We start from the raw sequence: 13,375 nt of genomic DNA, 5'->3' as shown, positions 1-13,375 counted from the left end.
AGGTGGTTGTGAGGTTCTTTGGATTAAGGAGGTCCTAGGAGATCTTACTAAGGAAATTAACCTTCCTATGAAGTTGTACTGTGATAAGAAGACAACGATCAGCATTGCTCAAAATCTAGTTCAAAATGACAAAACAAAGCATGTTGAGATTGATCGACACTTTATAAAGGAAAAACTCAATGAGGGAATAATTTGTACTCTATTTGTGTCAGCTTCAGCAAGTGGCAGATGTGTTGACCAAGGGCTTGTTGAAACAGGCATTTGAATTTCAAGTCAACAAGTTGGGCATGATAGATATCTTTACACCAACTTGAGGGAGAGTGTTGACAGTATTAAAGAATATTCTGATTTGATTTGATTTGATATGATTAGGAAAGTAACATAGAAGGAAAGGATAAGTTAATTTGTGATTGAGAGAGATTTTTATTTTCCTTTTCTCTGTGACCTTCCTTTTTTGTTTTCTGCATCCTCCTATTTTAGTTGGACTCTTTGTAAATTATGAATAAGATGAAAATATGTATATTCTTTTTCTCTTCATCCAATTCTACAAAATATTATACAAGTTGATTTCTTATGCTCAAAACGCATTTGCTGATTGAGCTGTCTACACAGGGGTTTTCCAAGTGTGAAATGACACAGCACGTCATGTGTGTTTTTTTTCTATATCATTGCTCTTCTCAGCATTGGGATTATTTTCAATGTTCATAATAAATTAATAATGGTGGGTGTGATGCTACAACAGTGCTTAAATGACTAGAAATTTGACCATTGGACCTGCTCAGGTTGCTTCTATTTGCTCTCTTACCCTTTTTTTCTTGAGTCAACAAACTTGGTTCTAGGGCGGTCCAAAGTGCATCCATACATGGACATGCTCATTGCTTAATCACATAGAAATTCTGTTTGCTTATGAGAAGCTAAATTGCAACTTATGTGAATGCTTCGAATCCATGAGTTTTCTTGTATTCCATGTGTTCATGGTTTAAGACATTGCGGGTCAAAAAGGCAAGTTGGAAGTAGGGTTCGAGATCTCGTACCGAGCCGGTCGAAACGGGTGAAACATTTCGTTGCATTGGCATGAACTCGACACCAGTCCTGCTGCGGCCGTGGAGGCGTTGTGACGCCTGCGGTCGCGCCGGAAGGATGTCGCGACGCTTACGACCGCATAGGAAGGCATGCAGAGGGGCGTCATGATGCTAGCGCCGCGCAAGAGGGGCGTAGTGATGCCAGTGGTTGCGTAGGAGGGGTCGCGCACACTCGGGGCGCGCTGGAGGAGCCGCGATTGCACTCGATCGGTTTTTTTAATTAAATGTAATATTTTAAAAAAAATTAAAACAATTCCCACGGTAGATGGGGATAATTCAAAGAGGCTTAATTAAATCATAGTAAAATTATTTAATTAATTAAATATTTTATTTATTTTAAATTTAAAAATATATAATAAATATTTTATTTATTTATTTTTTAGTTATTTTATTATTTTTAATAATCTAATTATCTCTAATTTAAATAAATAATCAAAAAATTAAAATTCTAATTAAAATTTTCCAATAAAATATATAAAAATTAATTTTAAACTAAAAATAATCTAATAAAATATTATATATTCCTATAATCCTCGTAGATATCGCGCCGAAGGGATCGTGATTTTCTTAGTCTTTTTTATTCAGTTATTTTTGTAAGTATCTATTTTTATAAATAAACTATTATTAATAATAATTATAAAATATTAAAAATTATTTCAAAATTTTTAAATAATTTAAATTTTAATAAATATTTTACAAAATAATTTAAAATTTTTTAAATAATTTTAAAATTAAACATAAATTTAAAATAATCTAAAAAATTAAAAAATATATAATTCTTAAACATTTCAAATAAAATTTTTAAAACAAAAATTAAAAAATACATTAAAAAAATAATTTAAAATTTTCAAATAATTTTATAATGATTTTTTATAATTTTAAATTTAGTTTTGAATTTTAAGAATTACCTAGTTTTTAAAATATTTTTTATAAAAATTTAATAGACATTATCTTATGAGAATATTAAAATATAAATTCGAAATCTTAAAATATAATCTTTAATAATCAAATATTAATATAGTAATATACATTTATATTTATATTTCAAAATACTGAAAGTATATCAGTACGACACGATACTGAAACCGTATCATTTCAGTTCAAGATCGAAACTACGGTACGAGTCAAGATTTTAAATCTTAGTTGGAAGTGCATATATTTTTCAAAATCGACATATGTTACATCCACATTTTAAAACAACCATTTAATTGTATATGTCATTTTTATTTATTTATTCTTCAGAATTATGATACATTGTCAGTCCTTTAAGGACCCTTATTCATTTTTAAGAATCCTATTTTTTTTTTCTTTTATGATTTTTTTTTAAATTATGCTTTTTTTTTAAAAATATCACATCGATGAATTATTCCATTGTTTAAAATTTTGGTCTGATGTGAAGCTCAAGGATCCATCAAACCAATATGTAGGTCCGGATAGGCCAGCTGGAGAGGGTTTTGCCTGAAAAATAACTAAAGACATTTCTCGAGTTTTGGAATTAAATTAGTAGCAATAGCATAAAAATAAACAATACAAAAAATGAAAGAGACTCTGAATTTTACTTGGTTACAACCAGGGTGATTGTTAATCCAAGACAATGACAGCACTAGAAAAATTTCCTTCGTGTAGGCGGAGAGGCCTTTTACAATCTTTGAACGCTCAGACTATTGCTAGGAAATGAATGCTTGAGTTGATCATCTATTTCCTAGCTCCAGAGACCATTTTATAACTCATGGAAATTCTATCCATAGCTTGAGTGCGCCTCCCAAGGGTTTGGAGGGCATCTCAAGCGAGGCGGCAGCGGATAAAACTTTATCTGCTGTGAATGACTATTTTGGCCAGGTCGAGGGCGCCCTCCATAGGCATGGAGGGGGCCTTCCATGCCTTATGGAGGGCGCCCTCCGCCTGAAGGTGGCGTTGGCTCGCTTCGGAGGCGCCTTCAACACCTTATTGAGGGCCCCTCCAGTAGTGTTCTCCAGCTTCTTTCGCTCTCCTGCTGCTCCGATCGCCTGGGTGATTGTGGCCAACCGAAATAGGGTTCACCCGAACTCAATTTCCGGCCTTCTCCTCGAGCAGACTTCCGTTACGACTTTTCGTCACTCGAACGTCATGTACGTTCTTCTCGTCCACCAGTGTATTCTTCCGCAGCCCTCTCGTCCCTCAGACGCACCAAGTCTGTCGGCTCCCTTCCCGTGCCGTCCTTCTCGCTAGTTGCGTCTTCCGCTCGACTTCCTGTGCTCCTAAGCTCCTGCACACTTAGACACAGAGATTAAACCAAAACAGAACCTAACCTAACTTGGTTGATCACGTCAAAAACAACCTTGGGTTCCAACAATCTCTCCTTTTTTTTTATGTGAGCAACCCAAGTTAAGTTAGGGTAAAACAATCATAAGGTAAAAATAATAAAATTGCAATACTAAGTAAATAAAGTTGCAAAGATATTCAAAATTTAAGTTTTTTGAACTACCTCCCCTAGACTTAATCTTCCCTTCTCGCCCTTTGATCACACAAAAGTTAGGGTACTCAATAAAATCTAAGGGTAAAAAAAAGTTTTAACATGGAAAAAAATGAAATTTTTAAATGAAACTTGTAATTAATTTTTTTTTAAAAAAAATTCTAAGTGAAGTTTGCAAGTTAAGTAAAAAAATATTTTAAATGTTAAACCATTGACAAAAAAATTGAAAGCATTTAAATTAACTATTTCATATTTATCAATTTGTCAATTAAATATTCAATTCAGAAATTGGCTTCCAGGCTATGGCGAGACACTAGATCTTCTTGGTTATTGGATCATCAACCACTTCTAGACAAAGCCTCTTAATGAATTCAAATATTTAATCTTTTATTTGAAAGCCCTAAGTCTAATTTCATTTTTAATTTATACAAGTTTTTGGAACCCAATATAGGTTCCTTCCTACAGGGTTAATAAAGAATTTTAGGGGTACATAACTTTTAGGAATTTTCCTAATTTGACCCTTATGAAATCTAAGATACCAATTCAGATTTCTATACTTCCTAATATTTTCATTGTATGAATATTCACGATTTTTCATATATTCTATTCTATTTTCAATTTGTCATTTTCTATTTTCAGATTATCATATAAATCTTGCCGACATGCTTTGGATAATTGTATCTTCAAATCTATGTTATCTTTTTCTAAGTTGCAATATTCTTTAGTTAATAATTTTATAAATTTAAACAATTTGTCAGATGAGAGAGATTGTACCTTACTTACCTTGTCGATCTCGTTGTCCGTAGCTCCTCCTGAACTCTGTTGACGCTCCCCTTTCATTGATGTTCTCGATGTTCATTTCGGACGAGCTTGCTTCGTGGTCGTCTTCTTGTGTTTGTTCGTTTGAATGGGCTTCTTATCTTTACCTTTATCATTCTTCTTCATTTAGGGTAGTTGTTTTTTACATGCCCTTCTTCATTGCAATGGTAGCATTTTATTTTTCTTCTTCTTCTACCCTGCACTTGATTAAATTGCTTAGATTTAAATAATTTTTTAAACTTACGTACCATCAGCGCTGTTTCATCATCATCGAAGGAGGATTCTGACTCTTGTTCGTTCATTTTTGCTTTAAAAGCAACATTGTGCTTTGTCTCCTTCTTTGAATCTGCACATCTTGTTTCATGAACTTCAAAAGTAGAGAATAATTTATCTAAAGTAACAGATTCTAAGTCCTTAGAGATATAATAGACATCCACTAATGATGCCCATTTTTTATTTCTAGGGAAGACATTAAGTGCGTACCTTAGCGAATCTCGGTCGCTTACCTTTTCTCCTTCCTAGATAGGTGGATGTTCCTAGTCAACTCGATGAATACGTCAATTGTGCATTGATACCCAATCAGATAATATTTTTCCATGCAAGCAAACTCTAATACACATGGCACCTCATCATGTCAACAAGCGGGTAAAGGGTGTAAGTCCGGATAGGCCGACTAGAGAGGGTTTTGCCTGAAAAATAACTAAAGACCTTTCTTAAGTTTTGAAATTAGATTAGTAGCAATGACATAAAAATAAACAATACAAAAACTGAAAGAAAGAGATTCGGAATTTTATTTGGTTACAACCGGGGTGGTTATTAATCCAAGACAATGACAGCACTAGAAAAAATCTCCTTCGTGTAGATGGAGAAGTCTCTTACAATCTTTGAACGCTTAGACTATTGATAGGAAATGAATGCTTGAATTGTTCATCTATTTCTTAACTCCAGAGGCCTTTTTATAGCTCTTGGAAATTCTATTCATAGCTCGAGGGCGCCTCCTAAGGGTTTGGAGGGCGCCTCGAGTGAGGCGGCAGCGGATAAAACTTTATCCGCTGCGAACGACTATTTTGGCCAGGTTGAGAGCGCCCTCCATCGGCATAGAGGGTGCCCTCCATGCCTGGGTGATTGCGGCTAACCGAAATAGAGCTCACCCGAACTCAATTTTCGGCCTTCTCCTCGAGCAGGCTTTTGCTTCGGCTTCTCGTCCCTCGAATGTCGCGTATGTTCTTCTCGTCCACCTGTGTATTCTTCCGCAGCCCTCTCGTCCTTCGGACGCACTAATTATGACCCAATTTTGTCGTGAATTGGGCATCAAACAATGAAGTACCAAACCCCTCATACGCTAATGTAGTATAAAAATGACTCAAGCCGTCCGCCAACAAATGTAACGGTAAGTGATAAACTTAGAATTGTATGTTATTTCTATTTTGGGGGGTTTCAATATAGAAATGGGGGTTTTGGATTTTAATTCTAAATCTAACAAATGAAAAGCATAGCAAGTAGGAAACTAATCTAGTGCTAGAATGAAATCTAACTAAGTGCGAATAATTAATGTACAACGTATTGTCACACTACGCTATGGATTAACTATCAACACAATTAAACTAAGAAATGAAATGACAAAGCATTAAATAAAACCTAATGTAGTAAATGAAAGGCAATGCAAGTAATAAAGCTAAGTCTAACCTAACTACAATTGCAGAAAATAAATGGCAACATGAAGTAAAGTAAAGCAAAACATTTAATGAACCCTAAAGTATTAAAAAACATCTAATTTAACCTAACCTAATTGCATTAAATCAAAGTTAGAACTTAACGAAATTAAACGAACAAAACAAAGCAAGAATTAACCAAACTAAAATGCATCAAAATAAACTTAACTATTGGTTGAAGTAATTCATCGAACACATTGTAGGCGTGAAGCTAATTAAGTGTAGTAAGTGCAATTCAAACATGGAAAATCATATTCAATACAAGCATTCAATGAAAGAAATTCAACATAAGCAAACTTCAACAATGAACCAAATTAAATTAAGTTAACTAGACAAGAAAATTCTAACTATCCAAACCACAATCCACACTTTGACTACCAATTCCAACGACTACCCTTCGTCGTCACACGACAGACCTGGCGATCGAACCCCGAACTTCGGTGAACAGTAGCTCATTGTCGGAATGCTACACGTTTCAACACGATGAGGATGAGACGAATCTTCCACCGAAGAACCCCTTCGCTGAAAGTTGGCCGGACTGTGATGGACTGCCGGACCTCCCTCTGCTCCGCCGCCTGAACCCCAAGTGGAGGAACTTCGGAAGGTTGCCAAAAGATGGAGGATCTTGCCGGAGAACCCCTCCGGCAAGGTGGATGATCGGATCTGTCATCGCTACTTGTAACTTTCGCCTGTGTTGCCGCTGCCGTCGCCGCTCAGAATCAAGAAACTTCTGGAGTGGATTGTGGATGGCCGGCTGGCGGCAGTAAAGGTAAGGGAAGAAGTAGGGCCGCCGACCAGAGAGAAGAGGAAGAAAGGAGAGGTGGATGTGTCGCGTGCCCTAGCCCTGTCGCGAGGAAGAAAGTCGCATAGGATTCGGCCACTATGTCGTCCGCGTGAGGAGAAGGGGTAAGTTTCTTAATGGGTTTCGGGTTTGGGTAAGGAAAGGGATCCGAATCCAATAAGAGAAGGAAAATTGGGCTTTAAGATTGGGCTTCAAGATTGGGCTTTAAGAGTGGGTTTGAATTGGAGCTCTACTTCTTTGGATGAAGATGATCTTTATGGACAATCTAGATCGCTTTAAATCAGGATGGAAGGCTGGATCACTTGATCTGACTGAAGGGGCAAGATTTCTCCTGATATGGATCAACGGTTCACACTGATTCAGCTTGATCTCCTACGTTTGACCTCTAAATCAGGCCAAATTCGATCCGGTTCGACCCTAATTCATAACTCTTTGAATTTCCTACAAAACCAAAATAAAAACATGCGATCAAATTCCATAATTGTAGGAAATTTATATTTAAGTTCAAAATAAGTTCCTACCCACAACACATAATATAAACACCAAATTAAGTATGTGAGAAGGTAAAAATGTCAAGAATAAGAGCCAAAATAATACACCAAAATACTCATTATCACGCACCGAGCCCGTTGGCTACCTTCCCGTGCCTTCCTTCTCGCTAGCTGCGTCTTCCGTTCGACTTTCTGTGCTCATAAGCTCCTGTACACTTAAACACAGCGATTAAACCAAAACATGACCTAACCTAACTTGGTTGATCATACCAAAAACAACTTTGGGGTTCCAACACAATATTTGTCATACTAATTACTGACAATAAAATAATGAAAATATGGCTAAAATGAATAATAAATTAGTCACAGAAATCAGTTTTAGATTGTAGCTGGTGCTGGTAAAGTAGCATTGTATCCTGTCTTAACATTAGCGTTTATAAAATCTAGATATGAGAATATTGTATGGCCCGTGTACCTTGGCTACTATAAACTGACAGTACCGGATGGTTGTATATCATAGTTTTTGTAACTGTATGGATCAGTACATTAGATTGACTATTTGCCTTAATATATTCTTGTGGCCTCTTATTATTGTATTTTTGGATGATGTGATTGATTAAGTCTCAATTGTTTTTTGTGCAAATCAGATCTCGAGAACTTTTTTTTGACTGTTTTCCTCTCCCCATCAGGCAGTTTGCAAGTTTTGCCATGTGGTTCTACCTTATATCCTAGCCTCTCTTTGTTATTGATGTTTGTTCTTATGCCAAAAGGCTATTCAATTTTGTGGTCTATCCAATTTAATTCTCTGAAGGTTTAATTTTCCTTTCTTAAATCTATTTCTCAACTTTTTCTCATGATCATATTTTTCTCTAACTGGTGTTTTTAATATATTTTTCTAATATGTTTTTTTGAAACATTGGAATTAATCTTCAATGAGCTTTCTAATTGCAAAAGCTACTCTTGGTTCATTTGGAAGATATTCTAGATTCACTTCTTAAGTTCAAGCCCTTAATTGATGACACATAATTTAACATTTTCTAATACTTTTTAACTTATCTTTCAGTTCTGGATGGCCAAATTTTTTATAGTTTTTCTATTTTCTAGGTTTACAAAGCATTGCAGAATTCTGGAATCAAGGCTGGTATCTATCATGGTCAAATGGGAAGTAATGACCGGGAGATGTCCCTTAGGTTCTTTTCCAAAACTTATAATGCTTTGGTTTGCCCATGAAAACTGACAATTCAAGTGAATGATGTTGTGTATCCTCAAAATTTTTAAAGAAAAGGAAAATGCAGCTAGAATTGCAGGGCTTCTGTCCTTCAGGCTGTGTTATAAGAAAGCCATTGCTTTGCTTTACTAAATTTTATTCTCAGGAATGAAAATTCTGATGACAGCTAATTTGCAGATCATTCATTGGAGATGAGATTCAAGTAATGGTTGCTACTGTTGCTTTTGGTATGGGTATTGACAAACCTAATATTAGATGTGTGATTCATTATGGATGCCCTAAGGATTTGGAATCATACTATCAAGAAAGTGGAAGGTGCGGTAGAGATGGCCTGGCCTCAGTCTGCTTATTATACTACTCAAGAAGTGATTTCTACAAAGTTGATTTCTACTGCAGTGAAGCACAATCTGTATGTGTAATCCGTTTATAAATTGGACATTTAAACTGCAATTGTTAGAATAGAAATATTGTTTATTTGTTTTAGGCTAATCAATGCTTACCATGTATTCTGCAACTTGTATGATGTCCTCACCCAAGAATTTGCTTTAGACAAATCAGGAAAGAAGAAATGCAATTAAAATGTCTCTAGTAGCAGCAGAAAAATATTGCTTGTTGGCTACTTGCCGCAGGAAGTATTTGTTGCAGTATTTTGGAGAAGAGAATACAGATGACTGCGGTATGGTCTTATTAACTTTTTCATCAGATGAAAAGTCTTCGTTTTGAGTTATATCAACTGTATTTTCCACTCTTGGCATACTAGATAGAAGGCATGATTATATGATTGTTAATGTTTGGTGCAGTGAATTAAAGGGTCTTATGGATTTATGCTTGCTTCCCATTCATTTGTTTAGGAGGATATTTTCATGGGATCTGATAAAAACATTATTATGTTTTTTGTGTTGCAGGAAACTGTGATAATTGTACCAAAACCAAAAAAGAAAGAAACTTGTCAAGAGAAAGCTTCTTGTTGTTGTCTTCCATAAGATCTTGTGGTGGTCGATGGGGTATCAATATGCCTGTTGATATTCTTCGAGGATCTTGGGTAATTATTTGCAGTATTTATTATATATTATTCAACATTGCTCCCCAAAAGCATTTTAGTATTATAAATGATAATAATTGTTAGACACTATGTACTCAACAACCTCAATGTATTGTCTCTGTGGTTGACATCCCATGCAACTGACTTTACAATTTTACCACTTGTTGGAATTTAACTCCAAGGTGAGGAGCTTCCTAAATGCTCAACTATCCTGGAATTGTTGTATGTTTAGCACACTTAACAATGAAGTTCTTACAAAAAAAAAATCAATTCAACTAAAAGATGTCTAGTTGTTTAGAATACATAATTCATTTAAGCAGTGTTTGAAATGTTGTTTCGTGCTGCCCGGGATGGACGGATTTTACTGTTCCGTCGGTCGGCCGAAACCGGCACGGGAGGCGCGCGCGTCTCGAGCCATAGGGAGGCGTCGCCGGATGCTTCCGGTGTCGCACATGACGCCTTTAGAAGGCGTCGTCGCGCGGAAGTGTCCGGTAGGGTCGCCGGATGCTTCCGGCGACGCCTTCGGTGCCAGCTCGTGGATCTTGCCGCGATCATCGCAGATCTCCCTTCCCGACGCGTGCTTTTTTCTATTTTAATAATTTTTATCATTGTAAACTCAATTACGATTGTCATAAAGCTGTACAGAGAGGTCTAGATTAACGTTACAACTATGACAAATATTCAATGAATGAATCCATTAAACTATTGTACATGCTAGGTTGTTCCTCGGAAGGAACGCGTTGCATAACGCCTCGACAAGGACCGCTACATCTCCGGAACTGGGTGTAGTGATAATACGTTACAGGGTTCGACAAACGTCTCAAGAAGGACCGCTACATCTCCAGAACTTGGGATAAAGGAGGAATATGCTGCTACCGTCAAACCATGACAAATATTCAATGAACGAATCCATTAAACTATCTCTAGGTAGGTCCCTCAGAAGGGTCCGACCGTAACGCCTCGACAAGGACCGCTACATCTCGTAACTCGGTGTAGTGATAAATATGCAAGAGTTTGCGTTGTAGGTCTTAGCAAGGACCGCCACATCTCCATAAGAACTTGGGTGTAATGTTAAAGAGGCAAGAGTTCTGTGAACATGAGGTTGATGACTACTAAACTATTGACACACTCATATAATATGTCAAATATGATAACTATTAATATTCCACATACATCAATATCAAATATGAGAAGCAAAGCAACATCATAATAAAATTAATAAAAGTTTCAAACTTTCAAGTTCCAACTTTCTAATTTAAACTAACAAAGTTCATCAAAACAAGCATAATAAGTCAAATTAATCATCAAGCCCAAGATCATCCTCATTGTATTCTTCTTCTTCTTTATCTTCATCTTCTTCAAATTCAATTTCTTCTTCTTCTTCTTCATCTCTAAGTCTTAGAGATGAGTGTCTCATAGAGGAAGATGTATATCCCTTCTCAACTTGTTTAGGCCTATCATGTGAACTGGAGGTCATGAATGCAATATTTTTTCCTCTAGTACAATATTCAGGCTCTTCAACTCCACTAGCCCTAGCAACGACATCCCATGTTAAGTCATCACCTTCAAAAACCAACTCATCTTCTTCATTATCGCTTTCTCCATCCATTCTACCCATCAGCCATTCATTACTATCATCAATATCTGCCAGAGAGATGGGGTCAATCTTATCACGTGCATCATACCGAAGTTTTAAGGCACGATTATATTTCACAAATACCAAATCATTTAAGCGCTGCTGAGCTAGCCTATTCCTTTTTTTGCTGTGAATCTACAAAATGTTAAAAATCATAATAAGTATAATAAAATAGCAAAGAATATTTTCTACTTATAAATGTAACATACTAATAGTATTAAACATTTATATTTATTACATACCTGCTCAAATACACTCCAATTGCGCTCACAACCAGAAGCACTACAAGTGAGGCTAAGCACTTTAATAGCAAACTTTTGCAATTCTGGGGTATTTGCTCCATAACATTCCCACCATTCTGCTGGAGATAATGCTCTTCTATGTCTAATTGCCACATTCCTCCCAAATAGTCCTTTTGCCTTTCGATATACAGAGAGTTGGGTAGTGATTTTATCTTGCTCGGCAGCGCTTGAAACCAATCTCTCCATAGTTTCAAACAAACCATTCACCACTTCTCCACATATAGCATGCAAAGGCCGATGAAGTTGACATTCCCATCTCGTATCAATGATCTCAAACACTTCTTTATATTTCTCTTCTTTCTCCTTAAAGGCCTTCATAATTGTTTCTTTTGCCCTATCCATAGCCTCATAAATATAGTCCATTGCAGGTTTTCTTTCGTCATCAACCAGTCTCAGAACACGGACTAAAGGGCCATATATCTTTAAAATATGCACAATATTGCTCCAAAATCTAAGTGTCATGATGATTTTAGCTACCTTCTTCCCCGCCGCTTCTTTTGCCCATTTACTATCTCAAATCTTGGTTCATCCAAAGTGGATGAAAGAGTTGAAGAAGAGTGGGAAAATACTAAAAAGACTCGTTTAACTCTTCATGCCTTAGGAATGAATGATAAACAAATATTATTCACTCATTTGCCTTCTTTCATGTTTCACTCTCACTTCTTCCCTTTCTCCCTTACCATTACTGATGCTTTCTTCCCATGTTTCCTCCAATCAAGTAGACACACTCTAATAATTTTCCTACAAAAGAAGTTAGAAAAGTAGATAAGTTTAATATATATAAGAAAAATCATATCGATAAGAAAGAATTAAATAGACTTTCAGTGACCGTCTTAGACTCCGTAATTAACTACTTGAACAACATTTACTTATCCTATACGCTCCAAATCGATCAAGCAACTGAAATATTTTCTCTCCGTCCATAATCAAGCATCAACCGATTCCGATCAAAAATCGACTTTAGGAGAACTCACTAAAAATTAATCAATGTTCTTCCGCTCTTTGTCTGCCCATCCGCCATCAAACTACAACCATATTTCTTCATTCTACGTACTAATCTCACTTTCATAACAGAACCTTTTTTAGAAAAGGAACCCCGACCTGATAACTAGGTCCTTGCACTATACCATAATTCACCAACATTCTTTTCAAGCTCGAATAGTTAATATTAAAAGGAATTGAATCACTACATCCACTCCGCCACCATACAAGTTTTTTCCCTCAATTCTTTTTTGTATGCCTCATTTATCGTAGCTTGTCTTTCTTTACCCTTTCTACTTTCAACATTTTTTTGTACATTAGGAGCAAAATACGTATCCATTGGACCTATTTGTCTGGGCCTTTTTTGCATATTCACTGATCTAGAACTTGTACTTGTACTTGTACTTATAGGCGGCGACACAACTTTAGCTCCAATATCATCCATATCAATATCATCACCAAGAGGGTCTACATCCTCAAAGTCCATTGTCGCAAGTTTAGAAAGATTACTTTTCTCTGTCTTTTTCTCCATGAAATTTTTAATTTCTTCACGTACATGAGGCGGACATTTTTTGCAAGTCGTAGTGTTTCGAAACCCCCCAACAAGATGTTGTTTTGCACGATAAATACCCCCTTTTCTAACTTTTTGACAAAAGTTACAAATTAAATCATTTTTATTATCCGGATTAACTCTTTGAAAATAATTTCATCCCGGATCTTTTGATATATATGTTGGAGTATCACTACTACCTTCCATGATAATTGAACAAGAAAATAGTCTAAAAAATTAAAAATAAAAATAAAAATAAAATCAATAAGGTACCAATA

General features: G+C 36.0%; 1 protein-coding gene across 2 annotated transcripts in view; it reads left to right on the top strand.

Annotated features, from left to right (window-relative positions):
* The window catches only part of LOC121984331 (ATP-dependent DNA helicase RecQ-like), a 90,879-nt gene that overhangs the window by 50,297 nt on the left and 27,207 nt on the right, over positions 1 to 13,375 (top strand). Inside the window, exons 8-11 of one of the 2 annotated variants that reach the window (XM_042537212.1) lie at positions 8,463 to 8,548; positions 8,764 to 8,995; positions 9,145 to 9,262; positions 9,492 to 9,628. In XM_042537212.1, coding sequence (XP_042393146.1) covers positions 8,463 to 8,548; positions 8,764 to 8,995; positions 9,145 to 9,262; positions 9,492 to 9,628 — 573 coding nt within the window. Of the gene's footprint in view, positions 1 to 8,462; positions 8,549 to 8,763; positions 8,996 to 9,135; positions 9,263 to 9,491; positions 9,629 to 13,375 lie in introns of both variants that reach the window. The other variant, XM_042537210.1, reaches the window with a different exon arrangement.

This window comes from Zingiber officinale, chromosome 5B (genome assembly GCF_018446385.1).
Source record: "Zingiber officinale cultivar Zhangliang chromosome 5B, Zo_v1.1, whole genome shotgun sequence".
NCBI lineage: Eukaryota > Viridiplantae > Streptophyta > Magnoliopsida > Zingiberales > Zingiberaceae > Zingiber > Zingiber officinale.
The sequence above is the reverse complement of the archived record's forward strand: the minus strand, read 5'-3'. Positions and strand labels throughout refer to the sequence as shown.